Source organism: Electrophorus electricus, chromosome 2, assembly GCF_013358815.1.
Source record: "Electrophorus electricus isolate fEleEle1 chromosome 2, fEleEle1.pri, whole genome shotgun sequence".
NCBI classification, from domain to species: domain Eukaryota; kingdom Metazoa; phylum Chordata; class Actinopteri; order Gymnotiformes; family Gymnotidae; genus Electrophorus; species Electrophorus electricus.
The window spans coordinates 15428739-15446256 of NC_049536.1; the positions used below are offsets into that span (position 1 = coordinate 15428739).

General features: G+C 42.4%; 1 protein-coding gene across 6 annotated transcripts in view; it reads left to right on the forward strand.

Moving 5' to 3' along the window:
• Positions 1-651: 651 nt before the first annotated feature.
• The window catches only part of LOC113586253 (clathrin coat assembly protein AP180-like), a 20001-nt gene continuing 3134 nt past the window's right edge, over positions 652-17518 (forward strand). For 2 of the 6 annotated variants that reach the window (XM_035520249.1, XM_035520256.1), the window contains exons 1-19: positions 656-1722; positions 5923-6065; positions 6288-6363; positions 6513-6615; positions 6933-7026; positions 7573-7684; positions 7811-7917; positions 8016-8057; positions 9419-9480; positions 9750-9755; positions 9879-9891; positions 10002-10111; positions 10208-10287; positions 10460-10474; positions 11332-11427; positions 12464-12541; positions 15006-15137; positions 16926-17036; positions 17413-17437. In XM_035520249.1, coding sequence (XP_035376142.1) covers positions 1593-1722; positions 5923-6065; positions 6288-6363; positions 6513-6615; positions 6933-7026; positions 7573-7684; positions 7811-7917; positions 8016-8057; positions 9419-9480; positions 9750-9755; positions 9879-9891; positions 10002-10111; positions 10208-10287; positions 10460-10474; positions 11332-11427; positions 12464-12541; positions 15006-15137; positions 16926-17036; positions 17413-17437 — 1535 coding nt within the window. In that variant the 5' untranslated portion in view covers positions 656-1592. Of the gene's footprint in view, positions 1723-5922; positions 6066-6287; positions 6364-6512; positions 6616-6932; positions 7027-7572; positions 7685-7810; positions 7918-8015; positions 8058-9418; positions 9481-9749; positions 9756-9878; positions 9892-10001; positions 10112-10207; positions 10288-10459; positions 10475-11331; positions 11428-12463; positions 12542-13371; positions 13585-14103; positions 14179-14599; positions 14681-15005; positions 15138-16925; positions 17037-17412; positions 17438-17518 lie in introns of all 6 variants that reach the window. The other 4 variants (XM_035520259.1, XM_035520262.1, XM_035520272.1 and 1 more) reach the window with 3 other exon arrangements.

Sequence of the window (17518 nt, forward strand, 5' to 3'; positions counted from 1 at the left end):
ATACGTCTCTTAATAAGCTTTTTGTGTCATAAATTCTAAGATTATATCTTAGACAGACCAGTAAACATTAAAGTTGGTTTTAGATAGTAATAATGTTGATAGTAGATAGTAATAATGTAATAATCTAGGTTTAGGTTTTCTTTATTAGTCGAAGGTTTAAAATGTTTTAAGTTAAAAAAATAAATAGTACATACAAGTGTCGCTACATTTCTGGCCAATATTTTTTAACAGTTCCCTTTCAACTATGCTGCAAAATCTTTAACATTAAGTAGGCTACACCTACCGTGCTACATCTAACATTTACCACTGGAGGGCACTGTAACATGTCCAATCTAAGTGACAGGCTACTACTGAGGTTCACGAATCGTGACAATGTAATACATAAGAGGATGTAATAAGCTAAGCTACAATGAATCCCTTGCATGTATTCGTTGAAGATGTTATTTCATATATACATTTTCATAAGGGATCCCTGAGCTGAATCGGATATGTGCACATGCATAATCTATTTAACTGAATTTAGACTCTTTATCAGTTGTCTAGCTATTTCAATATAGTAGGCTAAATTGTGTATACGGCAATATTATCTGTCCTGCATTACTCGAAGGCGTGCCCAGTGTTTAATTAACCCTTAAAGGTTCATGCGCGTAACGGTGGCTTCCCCTTGCCTTTAAGAACCCGTCACGTCTAGGAGAATAACGTTGTTGGCTCGTTAATGATGCGTCACCTGAACCCGTCCACCAACCGGTGACAAACGAGAAGGATAGGACTAACAGTAGCTGCATAACTGTACCAGGAGCATACGAATGAAAAAAATACATAAAGAAGAAAATAGAAGATATCACTGCATTCCTGTTCTATGAGAACAGCAACGGTACACAGGCACATCTGTCTGGCATAGGGAAGGGCACCAACCGAATCTACTCGGGCTCTTACACAGCTACCAGCGGAGAGTAACCAGCAAGTCCTTGAGGACACCGTGCGTCATCCTGCAAAAATCTCAAGCCGTATTTTTGCACGTCGGTTGACATTTTACCTAGACTTCTTCAGTGCATCGGTTTGGGTTCTGTTGTCCACTGCCTGAAAACTAAAATAGCAACAAGGTTGTCAGTTCGTCGAATTGATTTAATGGTTGTCGACAAAAATATTACTGCTGCTCGAAATTGTGAAGGCTGAGCCGTATTCTTTCTGTTTTTGGACTATTAACTCCCCGAGGCGTCCAAAAACATTATATTGCTGGCGAAGGGCGTTACGTAATAGTTAAGGACATTATCCAGGGGACTGAAACATAGCGGCGTATACCCCGTGAAAATCCGTGTCACCTTGCGCAAAATCACTCATGTCAAAACGGATACTTTAGCGGAATTTTATGTACTAGGGTTTGAAAACGTATTGCTTTTATTTTTGAACGCGATATTCTGAGAAGAAGATACTAACTTAAAACCAAAAGACGCCACATATAGACACGCTTTTAAAAGGCTGCCCTTGATTTGGTCTTTTTTTTTGTCGGCAAACAACCTATGCCTTTGGCCCACCGTCCCACTTCTTCCGGTGAAATTGATTCTTAAGGTGCTTCACGCTAAGGGGAGAAAATGTCGGGGCAAACGCTAACAGATCGTATTGCAGCTGCGCAGTACCAACTGACCGGATCAGATGTGGCTCGTGCGGTCTGCAAAGCCACCACGCACGAGGTGATGGCGCCCAAGAAGAAACACTTGGACTGTAAGTGAACTGTGTCCTTATCAAGCATCCTTTGCCTTCGAAACCCCGCACCCAGTCCTGGCGCTGTCCAGTTCAGCACCACTCCATCGCGATTTGGTACTCACTGTAGAGCCTCAAGCGTGAATGGGCGAGTGCGTGTACGTGGAAGAGGCCAGCACGTAGAGACGCATGCTTACACTACATACACCTTTTAAAAGAAACGCAGGGGGTCCCCACTATAAAATAAACCACTTTAAGTGGATTTTAAATGAACTGCAGACAGTCCGTAATGGTTTGTGTGGGTGTGAAATGGGCATTTGAGTGCTCTGTACTACTACTGAACAAGAACACATTTAGGTAATAACCAAATGTGGATGGGATAGTCTTTTATCCCCTGATCCGCTTTTTTGTGTCTTGTAATCTCTGGGCATTTACTTAGAGGCTTGCTATAAGCTTTGTGATATTTTATTATATCATGTAAAATGACAGTCTGTAGAATCTCACTGATGATGACTCGTTCCTTTTGCTTGTGTGAAACAAAATGAGCAGGCTCTATAATGCAATAACCACTTGTGACTTTCCCATGAGATGGCTGGCTCATAAGGCTCACCTTGCTAATAGTAGCCATTTAAGTGGTTGCTTAAGAGAGAGAGCTGACCTGTGTTACAGTGAAACCCCCAATTCTAAGGCTACCTTGGTACCTCAGTAACAGGCAGATTCAAAGGACAGTTTGTTTTGTCAGAAACATACATGTGCTCTCAGATGAGATCTGTGAACTGTAGGTCAGGTCTAGAGTGTGTGCTTTCGTCAGTGAGGTGGAATGGTGTCTTTGCTGCCATCGTGGTTTGTGATCAGTCTGTCCTGCAGGGCAAGGCCTGCTGAATTATAAATTGATCAGCCAAAGCATGCATGCATTATTTACTCAGCCAAAGATGAGGACACCAATACAGGGACAAAGAGGGAAGTCTTTATAGTTTCTGTCTTAAGTGCACAGGAAGGTTTATATGCGCACGTGGGTATGTGTGTTTGCTAGTGTGTGCACACGTTCCTAACAGTTCTGTCAGACAGAGGAGGATGCCCCCCCCCTTGAGTCTTGGTTCCTCTCAAGGTTTCTTCCTGGTGCTCTATGGAGTTTTCTGTTGCCACTGTTGCCCTTGTTCACTGGGGCTTGGACTCTGACATTGGTAAAGCTCTTTTGCAACAATATCTGTTGTAAAAAGCACTATATAAATACATTTGACTTGACTTGACTCTCAGCAAGCCCAAAGTCCTTATGATTTAAGATTAAGATGAAGATTGGTTTTATGCTGCCAAACATTCAGGCTTTCATGCAGAATGTTATATACCTCAGCCAGCTATAAAACCACACTTGCAATTATGGACTCATGCAGGACCATCAAAAACAAGAAAGGAAGCAATTTTGTGGCTTTAACTTGAGACTAGCACCATGTGGTCAGGATGAGCTGCTGAATAGAGAATTTGTACCGCACACACCATGGTGATAAAAACTACAATTAACAAAGCTACTTCGTAAAAGCTACAATTAACCACGCTACTTTGCAAAAGTTACAATTAAATAAGCTACATTGTAAAAACTACAATTAACCAAGGTACCTGTATCAGAAGTCATATTAAATCCATATCGCCCAACTCAACAATATTAATTTGTTTCATGTAATGTACTGCCTTGTTGTGGTTCTTTGGTATGTTTCCTTACATGGGGTCCAGTTCAAAATAAAAAATCAAGAGAAAACAGAACATTTGTTTAAAAACAGTGCAAAATGTTTGGGGAAAACATGTGGCATATTTTTTCTTGTTCAAAATGTGCTTCAGTAGAAGTGAGCCACCCCCTCCCCATAGATCATTAGAATTATATTAGATGGGCCCGAGTTTCCACGGAAACTGGAACCTCACTGACAGTGATAAGGGTGAATGATATTGTGATGACCAGATGAAAAGGCTCATGCTTTGAGAAGAGCATTTACTTGTAGTGAAGGGGTATTTATTTATAGTGTCATCTGTAGTGCTTTTCAGTTATATGTCAAAATTGTCCTCACATTCCATGTGATGTGGCGAATGGTCCTCAGTTCTGCTATGTATCAGCCTGCATATGAAAAGCTGAGAAAATGTTTGGAACCCAGAATTGGATTCCCTATTGGGTCTTGGTACTCACAAGGTTTCTCCTTCAGTTACACACAGGGCGTTTTTGCTTGCCACCGGCTCCTATGTCTTACTCATCAAGGACCTGGACCCATACATTCGTAAAGCTGCTTTGTGACAACTTGTGTTGTAAAAAGTGCTATATAAATACATTTGACTTGACGACTGGATTATGACAGTCCCCTCTCCAGAGTGTCTGGCTCTGTTGGCTCATAAACATATAGACAGACAAATCGGCTTCTATATAGACTAACGCTGTTGATGGGCTGAATCTGTCTAACTGTACTAATCACATAATCTAGTCACACGACAGCAGTGCAATAATGATGTAATCCCAAGACAGTGGGACTGCTTGAACACACAGCTATGCAAATGTACACATAGGCACACATACAAGACAAAAAAATGTCAGACTCAACACTATGTACTAAACTGGCTGGCTGACTCTGAAAGATTTGCATCACAGTAATTTACTATTAAATTATCATGGTACATAAAATGATATAACATTTTTTAACCTTTAGCAGTCAATTAATACTCATGATTTTGCCCTTTCAGTTGCTCTGCAAATGTGTAAAATTATTTTTTAAAAATGTAATTGTGTGTTCTGTGCAAGTAAAATTTATTTTTACATCTTATTTTATATTCAGATTATGTTATCTATCCAAAGTTCTACTTCAAATTTCTGGTCCTTTATCTACGATTCAATTTTATCTTCAAGGGACCTTTATAGAATGCTGGGACCACAGCTGGATTCAGACATCTTGTGCCAGCAATCACCTGTCTGATCCAGTGTATACTGAGCTAATTAGATCAGGCTTTGGAGCAGATCATGACACCACTACTGGTGCTGTTTCACATCTTTCCTTTGTATATTATAGCCATTTTATTTACAGTTGTAGAGTGTGCTTAATTGCCCACAATCCCCCAGGAAGAATAACGTTTAGAGATTTTTGGTGGAGTAGCCTACACTGTCAATTACCAGCCCGACATACAGTTTATTATTACTTCCTCCATTGACCAATAAAATGTTAATTCTATTATGTTTTATTATAGTTCCATCTGAAGGTTGCATAGAAGCATAATAAAGACATAGAGACACCTAACAAAATATTATTAGAATTAGGCTTAGTACTTTGTCAGGAACTCTGAACTGTTGTGTTGAGAGCTGAATGCTGAAATCCTAAATGAGCCTTGACACAGTCTACCAGCAGTCTTTTTACATCGCCCAGTAGGGTTGGGCTAATAGACTATTGTCTATCGTTGATGGCTGACAGATGTTGAGCCAGCATCGTGATGCCACACCCCCATGCCAACAGTGGGGCACGCCCTGCCTGCTATAATTCTAGTGTCTCTGCTATAGCGTACAAAACTATATTTATTAATTATAACTTACCTGGTAATCAACTTGAGCCATAGAACTGATGAATTTGTATTTTCTAGTGAAAAACCCTATATCAGCCATTTCCCCTTTTACTGTAAAACAGTTATTTTAATTTCTTTTTGAGTTTGTATAAGCTTTTACATTAACATGTTAAAATATACTTTATATAGACATGGCTATTTTCATTCATGTAGGAATTGAAAAATGTATGTTGTTTTTATATTGGTGTTTTTATTTTTTAGAATGTATATTTCTACTTCTGAAATTAATTCATGATGTGAGAAAACGTAAATGAAAAAAAATATTGCTTAATAAATGGAAGAAATGCTGTAGTGACCACTTCATTTGAAATAGATGACATCAGACAATCTCGTACCAGGTTTCAATAGTAATTATTGTATTAGTTTAGTAGTCACTGAAAAAAAATCTGTACAAAAACAATATAAAAATGTATGGTACATTTGTACGAATAATGCTAACCCTCCCATGTCATTGTCTATCGTGATGTTTCCCTGTAGACATCATCATATGCTAGTTAGGTAGACATCATCCAAGCCTGTCATACAGCATGTTACAGTAATCTAAGAAGAAAACAGAAACAAACACTGGCCCTTTTGATTTTTAACCTATGCATGCCAGTGTTTCTCAGGTTTGGCTTGGTGTGTGTTCGTCCATAGACCTGATCTCTGCCACCAATGAGACGAATGTGAACATTCCCCAGCTGGCTGACACATTGTTCGAGCGGGCGACAAACGCCAGCTGGGTGGTGGTCTTCAAAGCCCTTGTCACCACCCACCACATGTGCATCCATGGAAATGAGGTCAGAGGTCATGAAAGGCCACACCTTCTGAAGCACTGAAGTTTTCTTCATGCTTTTTTAACATTCTGTAATCACTAATCAGGACCCCGTTTTAAGATCGTCTTAAAAAAGAGAGAGTGTTCATTGTAATGTTTGCTCCAACACATAAAGGTGATCTTTGTGTTATGATGCTTTTTGGAAACGCAGCCATGTGTGCTCACTGCCCTGTTTTAATGTCCCCAGAGGTTTATACAGTACCTGGCCTCCAGGACTTCTCTCTTCAACCTGAGCAACTTCATTGACAAAACTGGCACCCATGGTGAGTGTGTGTTTCTGTGTGTGAGTGTTTGTGTGTGTTTGTGTGTGTGTGTGTGATACAGTATTGTCAATGGACAGCCTACACTTTTAAATGGCAGTGACTCCTGGCCTGGTTCACTGTCTTAATTATTTTTTCCTTTGGTTTACAAGGCTACGATATGTCCACATTCATCAGACGATACGGGCGATACCTGAATGAGAAAGCTTACTCTTACCGCACAATGGCCTTCGACTTCACCCGAGTCAAGAAAGGGTATGCCAATCGATTCTCACCTGCTCACCGGGAACTGGAGCTTTTTTTGGAGACTGTTTCACAGCCGGTCAATTGGAGTAAAATTAAAATGATTTATTCTGCACTGTTTTACTTAAGGTGCCATTTCAGTATATTATAATACGGGATTATAATGCCATCTCAAATGTTATGTATAGTCAACAACCACAGCAAAAATTATGCACAGTACTTAAGTTTCAATGATTATTTGTATTTTTCACATTTATATCATACATCCCATTTGCACCTTTGTGTTTGTGTGTGTATGTGTGTGTGTGTGTGTGTGTGTGTGTGCTCAGTGCTGATGGTGTGATGCGGAACATGGCTCCTGATAAACTGTTAAAGGCCATGCCTGCCCTGCAGAATCAAGTAGATGCACTGCTGGAGTTTGATGTAAGTTACTCCAGGACCTGTATATAAAAAATACAAACATCTATCATGCATCATTAGTAAAATGTCTAATCTACAATAATCTGTGCTGGATTATATTATTAGATAAGGTAATTTATGGAATCATATTCATCTATATATGAAAAACTAAGTTTTTTGCACATGGGCCTCTCTTCTGAGCTGTGCAAAACATGCATCTCTCCCAGGAACAGCAATTCCTGAAGCCTCTGTAACCCTCATGCTTGTCTGAAAATCCCATTTGTGGCTGTAAAGAGTACAGTCATCTCTGAAATACGGCCCGAGGCTGAAAAATAGCGACAAACTTCTGTCTCTTCATGTATTTGCATTTACAGACCAAACTGATTCAAGCTTAGCCCTGTTATATGTAGAGCTGCAGTTACTTTATATTTACTTATATATTTATGTTAATCATAAATGTGGGTAGTTTTGTTTCATGGAGGACACCTTTGAAATGTCCAATATTTGAAGTCTGTAAGATTTTCTGTCACATTGCCGGCCATCTCCTCTGTGTTTCATCTTTTCTTGCAGGTTCATCCTAAAGATTTGAACAATGGCATTATCAATGCAGCTTTCATGCTCCTCTTCAAGGATCTGATTAAACTCTTTGCCTCCTACAATGATGGAATAATCAATTTATTAGGCAAGAGCTGTTTAGTGAAGCCACTTTATTGATATTCATAGAATTCTTTCACTGTTCATTGGTTACTACTTGTGAAAGTGCTACTAGCACTAAATACTGCATTCTAAAATTCTGTGTTTTGTGCAGAGAAATATTTCAAAATGAAGAAGTCAGAATGCAAAGACTCGCTTGAAATGTACAAGAAGTTCCTGACACGAGTGACCAAGATTTCAGAGTTTATGAAAACTGCAGAGGTATGAAAAGAATTAATGATTAAATTGGGATTTTTTTTTTTTATCTTTGTGTGTCATGTGATGTGTTGGCATTTTATTTTGTACATTGTCTTTTTCAGCAAGTTGGAGTGGACAAAAATGACATACCTGACATATCGTATGTAAGTTGTCTAATCTAAGAACTTTAATTCTTTTGCAAATTTTCAAATTTTTATTCATATTTAGACTACTCTTGTGAAGAAACTGAGTGGTATGAAAGGTACAATGAGAAAATGTTATGTATTGGTTCTTCCCTAAATAAACATAACTTTGGCAGACACAACTGAATCCTCAGTTTAGACACCTTAAAAGGGAGGTTCTAAACAACTCTTTTTAGGAGCAGCATAACTAGAAGTGTTTTTAAATAATTAATTTCTGAGTCTGTATTTTCTTGACATTTCACAAATCTCATCGAGGATTTCTATAGTATGCATATACTTATTTACTCACAGTTTTATCATCGTCAGGGACAAATGTTGTGGTTTATTATAAATTATCTGAAGTATTATGCCTAACTAGAGGATTCATAAGTATTGTGATATATGATAGCTGATAGTGTGTATCTGATGTATTTAAACGCATGCAAACTCTGTAAACTTTGCATGTAAACTACAACATCCTGCAAAAACTCAACTTTCATATGCTTCATCATTCCAAAATGCAGTGTATGTTTTAATAACATTTTCTGACTATACTGTAGAGAATTTTATAAATATTTGCGTGCGTGCTCTTTTTGAGTACTTTCGTTCTCATTGGGTCTTCCTCCCCCATCATCTTCCACCTGACACTGGTGTTCTCAGTGTCTTCACCCTGGGGTGGTGGTCGACGTGGCAGACCCATCCAATGAGGACTGCCCCTTTATCCATTGCCGGGAGGACCCGGTAACCACAGCAGAGTTCCACAGGCCACACAGCTTAACTCGTAGCTCTTTAATTTGATCAACAGCCAAATGGCGCAATCTGCTGTTAAAACTCATCAGAATTCGTGTTGAAGATCGAGACTGTACATGATTAGCATGCGTGCCTCGTATTTACAGTGGGATGGGACATTTAGACTGTCACCCTCCAATGTGATTGCAGTATTCAGATGCTGCGTATGAATTTAGCTGTCCAGCTACTCAATTGACTAGAGTCGAAGGACGCTATCGACGCGGTGTGGCGGCTGATCGGAAGGGAGCGATGGGTTGAGGTGTAGCACTCGCGCTGGGACTCTGCATGCACTCGGTCTGCTGTGTGATGGTGTGCTGAGGTGATGTGAAGTAGCTTTCACAGTTAGTAATTAGTGCTTTTGGAAATGGAACGGGATCAAGGTGAGTCGGAGTGTTTTTGAGACTACCGTTGCCACTTAAGTGTGTTGCCATTTGATGGTGTGTAAACTGGATGTGGAGTTGCGGGGGGTTCCATTGCCTTGGCAATGGTGCTGAATCATTTGTGTGTGCTTTTGTGTGTGTGTGTGTGTGTGTGTGTGTGTGTCTAATGCTCAGGCCCCCACCAGTATTCTGGAATCTCTGGAGACGCACATGAACAGTCTGGAAGGAAAGAAAGGGTAAGAGACCTCAGCTGGCTTAAGGATGCTGGACATGTACATTAAAGCCAAAAATGAAAGCACTTTTTTTAAATACAAAAGGATCCAAAGGATCTGTTGTTTTTACAGTTTAATTTTTAAGATAGAATGTTAAAAAGTGATCAAAACAATAAATATGTATGCACAGCGTGTACAGGATTACAGTTACTAGTCTGTACACCTGTATACAGGTTTACACAGTATATGACCTTTCCTCTTTTCCTTCCGGTTTGTACCATTTGGATTCTCAGAGATGGGTGAGTCTCCTTCTGCTCTGTGCTGTACATATTTGCACTTACTCATTTGTTATTGTATATAGATTCTGATATGAAGGACCTGCTCTCTAATAACAGCCATTAAATCCTTCCTTTAACCCTTAGGTCTCCAACAAAGGTGAGTTTTCCCCTCGCCGCATGCATCCTTACACGTGTACATATATCCACGAGCTTGCACATACGCATACCGCTAAATACACACATGTGCTTTTCATGACCATGCCTCAGGGGTCACCCACCAACAATGTGTCGCCGACCTCCACTCCAGCCAAGTCAGGGGGGGCAGTGCCCACCCTGGAGCCGCCGCCCACCGAGGCTGCTGTGGAGCCTGTCACCGAGTGAGTGCTGACTCCCTGCTTGAGTGCTTGCGTTCCCTCCTCAGAGACACGTTTTTAATGACAGCGGGGCGCACCCTTCTCTCCGCCTCTCTCTAGCTCCTTGTTGGACTTGGACCCACTGTCCTCCTCAGGGCCTCCTGCAGGGGGTGCTTCAGCTGCTCCTACGTCCTGGGGAGGTAAAGAGCTCTTGAGATACTGTCAGCCGACCCCACACTTCATAAAGACTTTATGACAGCATTATAAACTTCATATGAAAAGTTTGTGCAACATTTGCTAAGGAGCACTAAGGACATCTACAGTCTCACTTATTGCTGCGTTTCTCCTGTGTTCCCTGCTCTGCTGCTCCAGACTTGCTGGGATCGGGTAAGTTTATTTTTTTCCAGAGCAGACCATAGCTGTGCTCCGCATGTTTGATGCATTGATTCTGCCGTGTTGCTCAGTGTCACTTAAGCAATGACTATAGACCTCAACATGGGAACATTTCTATAGTACTGTGCAAATGTCTTAGGCCACCATTCAGTTTGTTGTTATAGCAATGGTATAATGACCATATATAATTATTTCTCAGTCTCTTTATTAAGATACAAACAGAAAGTACACAAAATATGTACACAAAAACCACAATTTTCAGAACAAAATGGCTTCTACAGGCAAACGTATTTAGTGTGACCTCCCTTGGCACTAAGCACATCTTAAACTCTTTTGGGGAGACTGCCCTGAACTGTTAGAACTAATATTTAGTACCATTCCATCCAGGTTCCATTCCATTTAGGTTTAAGAGAGACAGGTTCCTGCCATTGCTTAAGTGTAAGGGAAGGTCACACGAAATACTTGCCGCTGTAGCCTGTAGAAACAGGAAATAATTATATATGGTCAATATATCATTGCTAAAACAACAAATCACATTGTGGTCTAAGACTTGCACAGTACTGTACATCCCAGATATTTATAAGACTCATTACATGTTGTGTGTGTTTTACTGACGCCCAGGGTTAAACAGATTCCTGGACAAACTGCTGAGCATCAGTGTAAATCGTACCTGTAGTTGTCCACTGTTGTCTTCTCACGCTGTGTTTCCTTTCAACCTTGTCTAAGGTCATATCTTTCTCTCTCTCTCTTAAATGTGCTCCTGTCCTTTGTTCTGCTGCGTGTGTGCTGCTGTTCATTACATTGTCGCGTTTTATTGGCCGGACGGGATCGGGGGGGTCCTCGCTTTGTAGAGTTTGGTTCCCTTACTACGGAGACACTCCTTCCTGACCCCTCACCCGCTGTAGACTCTGCCTGTCCTGCGCCAGCTCCGCCTAGCGCCACAACTGGTGAGGCAACCATCCTTTTAGCCCCTCCCCTTACCGCTGCTGGCTACGAGCCAGGCTCGGCGGATCTCCTTGGAGGTCAGTAGATAGATTTCCCTCCGGAAAACTGCCAGACAGAAAAAAGAAAATCAAAATTTGTTCTCTATATGTGATTTTGTTTCACATTATTCAATTTGATATGTACTGTAGCATTAAGCATTTCCTTAATTGCCGCTAGTCGTGTCCAGGGGAGGTTCACCAATTTGATGGAATGCTGTGGAATTCCAGTCCTGATTTTTTTGCCAGACTGGTATTATGCCAAACACATGGCTTTAAACTTACCCTAGTTCAGATGAAAAAGAAACTAAATGTTGAAACTACAGGCAAATCCCAGTTAGGTTTCTGCCAATCACACGTGCTTGAGATAACAATATATTAGTGAAACTTTGAAGGAAAAGATAACTGGTCAAAGCTTCCTCTTAAGAACCCTCTTTGCTTCAGTTAAGCCCAATCCTGACTAGTTAGATACTTTTCTTCTTCCCCTTTCATAACGGTCTTTCATTCTCTCATGCACTGTTGTCCTATGCCTCTTTTATCTTCATTCACTATTGGACACCCTGAGTTGAGTTGAATACTACAAGTCTCAGAGCTCAACCTCTGAATGAGGGGAAGGTGTAGATGAAGGTTCAGTTACAAGCCACTGTTAAGTTTGCAGAATGAGAGAAGCAGGAGAGTTAATATGTGTCAATGTCTGTCATATTGATGCTGTGTAACTTAAATCAGAGTAACAAAATAGCTCTAGAAAAAAGAAATCCAGCCCTATAGTCTAGATAGACCCCTTCAACTTTTATATATGCCACCTTGGGGGGAATTTGTGCCTGATTTCAATGTAGTTTCACATATTTACAGACTGAATGGCAGGTTTGTCTTACTCAGATTTCCTTATTTTCTGAAATACTAAGGTCTGCTCTCTCTCTCTTTCTCTCTGTCTCTCTGTCATTTGGCATGGCTCATTCCCTTGGCTTTTGTCTGGGCTTTTCGGGCAACACTGGGCTGTCAGACATGTTTGGGCCTCCGGCAGGTGAGCCCAGCACTGCCGCAGCGGAGGGCGGGGCCGGTGATGCTGCCGCTTCAGAAGGTGGGTGGGTAAAGCAAGTGTGTGTGCGCGAGTGTGTCTGTGTGTAAGTGTGTGTGATGGACAGAGAGGAAATATCTACTGACTGGCAAGCCTGTATTTGTATGTGTTGGAAAGTATTTCATTGCTGGACTCAGGCTAATGACTTCCGAAGGCTCTTTACCATCATACCACATGGCCTTTACACGTGGCTCTAGTCACGCTGTATTTTCAGTGACTACTGTTCTCTCCCTGAATTGGGATGGATGTTGCTATGGTGATTGCTCTTCTGCGTTGTCATGGCAATGTCTTATGAACGTCACGAGTTGCACTCAGTGTGGGGTATGACCAACTGTCACACCATATCACAAACACACATATACACATACGCGTTTGCGTGCACACACACACACACACACACACACACACACAAACACAACTATTTACAGTGTAAGCAGAATCTAAATACAGATATTATCTTCCCTTTTGAAAGATGGGTGGTCCTGGACTCAGTATCATGTTTGAATTTCTTTTCCCATCATCCCTGACCTGTCTTTTCTGACCTATTCTTCCCTCTCCTGGTTGCCCTGACTCCAGCTGTCACCAGGGCTTCCTTGAGATGTATAAATGAATGTGACAGAACTGTTCACTGCCTCCATGAGGTCTCCTCCCATCTGTTTTGCAGTGCAGTGCAGTTCTCTCAGTCTATGTCCACGAGGGCCAAACGTGGATGCTTGTGTGCTCCTGAACTGTTATCATCAGTATTACTATGTTGTTGTCATCGCCGTTACTGTGCTGTTGTCATCACTGTTACTGTGCCATTCTCTGTCCACACGCTACTTCCCCTTGGTTAGACCCTTTTGCACCAGCTTCCGGCCATTCACCCGTCAACCCGGAACTTGACCTCTTCTCCATGCAGCCAGTGGAGGTCATGGCCTCGGGCTTCAGCCCGCTGGTGCCTCCTGTCGTTCAAAGCCCCCTCGCTACATGCAGCACCATCTCTGCCCCCCCTGTGCCCTGTGCACCCACGGCTGCCCCTGTGGCCCCGACGTTAGATCTGTTCAGTGGTAAATGCTTGCTGTGTGCCCGTGTTAAAGGACCTCAGTGAAATGTCATGCTCTGAAGGAGAATTCTAAGGAGAGAAACCTGAAATGTAAAGCAATTTTATTGACACCATTGAACTAATCCACCTTCATATTACAGTGTCAGATGTAGTCCAGCTGCTTTCCTCTAGCAAATCAAATTACAGAGTCATGACAACATGCATATGACATTGTTGTCATATGCATGTGTTTTGATGCGTTTTAGTGGAAAGTAATGCTTTCTTCTTGACATCTTATTTTTAAGAAGAAATGATTCATTCATGTGAAAATAAGTCATCTAGTTTTTTGCACATGAATCACTGTTTCCACTTAGGTCCTATAGTTTGGTGTGTTGGATTGGTTTGTGTATAAATAAGTCTGCATTTCTTTGTGGATGTGCTGGCTTCTTCCTACATATGTTTGCGTTGTTTTTATTGTCGTTATGGTGGTTGGGCTTACCAAGTGCGTGTATATTGTGTGTTGGGTCCCTGTCCTAACCTCCAGGCTTTCTTGAGTCCACACCGGAACCAACTGTCCCCAAATCAGACCCCGCTCCCAGTCTAGACGTGTTTTTGTCAGGTACACCACATCCCCTCTTCCCCCAATCGTATCCCTTCTCAGCCCTTGTGCTACATGGAAACACTTTTCCCTCTGGTGCCTCTCCTCTCCTGGTGCCTTGACCCCCCCCCCTCCCATTCTGTCCTTGGCTACTGAAGGTGAGCTAATTTTGCTCCTCCCCTGGGGTGACAGGAAGGAACCCCCTCCACTCACACACATTGACACACACACACACACATCTTTCTTTTAAATCTTCAGTATCTCTCCTGTACTTCTTCCTGTACAGTGCATGCAACTCCATAAAATTTGTTGGAAGACATACTCCTCGTGTCATAATTTTAATGTTCGCATAACCCATCCCATGTCATTGTTAGTTAGTTGGCCAAAGTCATTAGAGCCACAGCTATATGAGTTAAACGATCTCTTCATGCTCCTGATGCAGATGTGTTTTGCCCCCCTCCTGCTGCTCTCTCGGCCCCTGTGAGTTGGCCAGACAGCGGGCTGGTTATGGACCAGGGCAGGGGTGCGTACTGAGTGCCGGGGGAGGGGGGTGGGGTGGTTTTTGGCTCTTAGTTGTCTATGACTACTGCTTTGGTGTTTATTGGCATGACAGTTATTTTCAGCATTTCGATTATTTCACGGGTGCCAGTTTCTGACGTGACAAAACTGTGCTATTGTTAACCACGAACTGTGCACGGGTTCCCCCATGCACACGTGTGCCTGTGGTTTTGTCTCCTGTGTTGTCAACGCCTTCCGCCTGAGATGGCTGCTGGTGGCTCATTCTTAGCTGTTCTCACCCCTCATGCTACACGGAAATGCTCTCTTTGGCCTTGGAACGCCCCCTGCAGAATCGACGGGCGTTGCTGACTGCCAGTCCGCCATCACAGAGGCTGTGACTGCGGCTGCCTCGGCGACCCCAGCAGCCCCGGCGATCACATCTGCTCTGCCAGCGACATCTGCGGGGGGAGACCTGATGGGAGGTAGGCTGGGCCCTGCCGCACATACAACTGCTGCTCCTGTTTCTCACGTGCCATTCTGTTTCCCACAGACAGCTTCCGACGGCTTCCAGCCGGACCGCTTTGTCATAATAGTTGTTTGTTGAATGTTATTGCAGTATTGGCCTTTGCTACAAGTGCTCCTTCAAAAGGCTGTAATAAGCAGATGAGCTATAGCTGATCAGTGGTTGTCGCAATGAATCACAGCACCCGCACAACCCAACAAATATAAGCAATCTTGATCAAAATAATGCGGGCCGATCTTTCACCACATCACATCCAGGGTTTACTTGTAGCTTTGTATGGGTAACACATATTGCAATGATAATATGTATTAATAGTATCACAATATGATATTTTTTTCATATTGATGTGCCCCTGGTTTTTATCTGTGAATTGTATATTTGTAGAGAGCAAAAGAAAACAGGTGTCTCACGCACCAACACTATACTCTGTAGAACCTTGTTTTGGACCAAGGCACCTAAGTCCAGGGTTAATACAGTCAGCACCAGAGTAATGTTCATTGGATACCTGCGTGTGTCTCTCATTATATGAGCATGCGACTGATCGCAGATAACGACGTGCGTCTTGTCTACATGGCATCATGTGACACCTCGTGCGTGTGACTGCGAACAGATTGGCTTTGCTGAAGTCAGTGCCAGCATGGCGCTTGGGCTGGCGCCTCGTGGCGTGTGTGTGCTCAAACTGTGGAGCAGATCCCATTCCCTTGCCCATCCCTCCTGCTCTGCTGCCCGTGCCCTGAACGCCCAACTCTCACGCCTTAGCGTTCAGTTGCTCTGTGAGGCTCTCTCTCCACTCTCTTTATGCTGCTTCTCCCTCATTCTTCTCTTGTTTTCTGTGGCTACTTTTTCTCCGCCCCCATGTCATGCCCATTCTGCTGCTGTTTTATTGATTCATCCTCCTTCACTCGTGTCATGGTTTCTCTCCGCCCCCTCCCTGTATTTGCCCCTCCCTCTTTCCGCCCCTCCCTCTTTGCCCCTCCCTCTTTCGGCCCCTCCCTTTTTGTCCCCTTCCTCTGCTCTTGGTCTGGGTCATTGCTTGCTTCTTCCTGCGCCACGGTGAGTTTCTGACAACGCTCCATATGCAGGCTGCTATCCTACAGTGCATCGCTGCAGCAGAACACCCAGCCCCAGATCACACACGCTAGCTCAGTGGTGGGGGGAGGGGGGGGGGTGCTAGCCTGGGTGCCAGAACAGACTGTAGCGAAACACCTTAAATGCAAGTATGGCTAAAAGGTTACATGGATGGATGGATGGATGGATGGTAGGTACATAAGCTGAGATTTTAATAATGGAAGAAAGAACGCTGCATGCTGTATATGAGTCTATAACAGAAGAATAGAAACTAGAGGATAATAGAAGTAGAGTATAATATACAGTAATGTAACTATATAGAGCAAACCAATCACTGGCTATATAGCGTGAACTAAACATTGAGATGCTTTACTAGGGTACTTTGTGTAGCACTGACATATGCTGTGTATGTATAGTGAGTGTTGTGCTGTGGGAAAGTTGGTGTTGTCCTGTGCTGTCAATGTATTGTTCTTCGTTGCATCTGTTAAGTGTGATCTATTTGATCCCTCATAGTCATAATAGATTTTGATAAACTGTTAAAGTCCACTGTGCGGTCACTTTTCTGTCTGGACCCTTAACGGATGTTGTCACTTTCACTCGATGGATGTGTGCAAACTGAGTAATTCTTTTACTCACTTTCTGTCTCTGTCTTGCTCTCTTTCGCCCATCGCTCCTGTAGCATTCGGGGGTTTGGGAGACATGCTCATGCCAGCCATGTCTGCTCCTGCTGCCTCCCCAGTGAAACCAATGGGAGGAGACCTGGACTCCACTATGGCCAGCCTGGCTGGAAGTGAGTTTCAGTGCAGCACACCAAAGAAATGAAAAGTGACAGTAAACATTAGTAGACATGAATACTGACAGAAAATATTAGTAGACATGAATACTGAGGGAGCGTTAGCAGGTACATTTCTGAAACATTATCAAACAGAGAAACAACATACAACTAAAAAATACAAAGAAAGAAAACTACTTAAGTTCAGTAATGAAAGTCGCAATTTTTATCTAGCTCTAAATTCAAATCCTACTTTCAACCAGTATGATAGAATATATATGCTCCTATAAATATTATAACGCTTTCAATTTGTCTTTTGTTACTGATTGATAGCATAGCTAATTTTGTATGCTTTTGGAGAAATGCTTTTAATCTGTTCATGTGCCTCTTTCAGATTTGGGAATGGGGAGCCAGAAACCGTAAGAGCCCAAAATCGTTCCCTTCGTCTTCTTTTCATTATGACCTTTGCTCTTGCTTGTTTTTTTAACCCTCTTTTCATC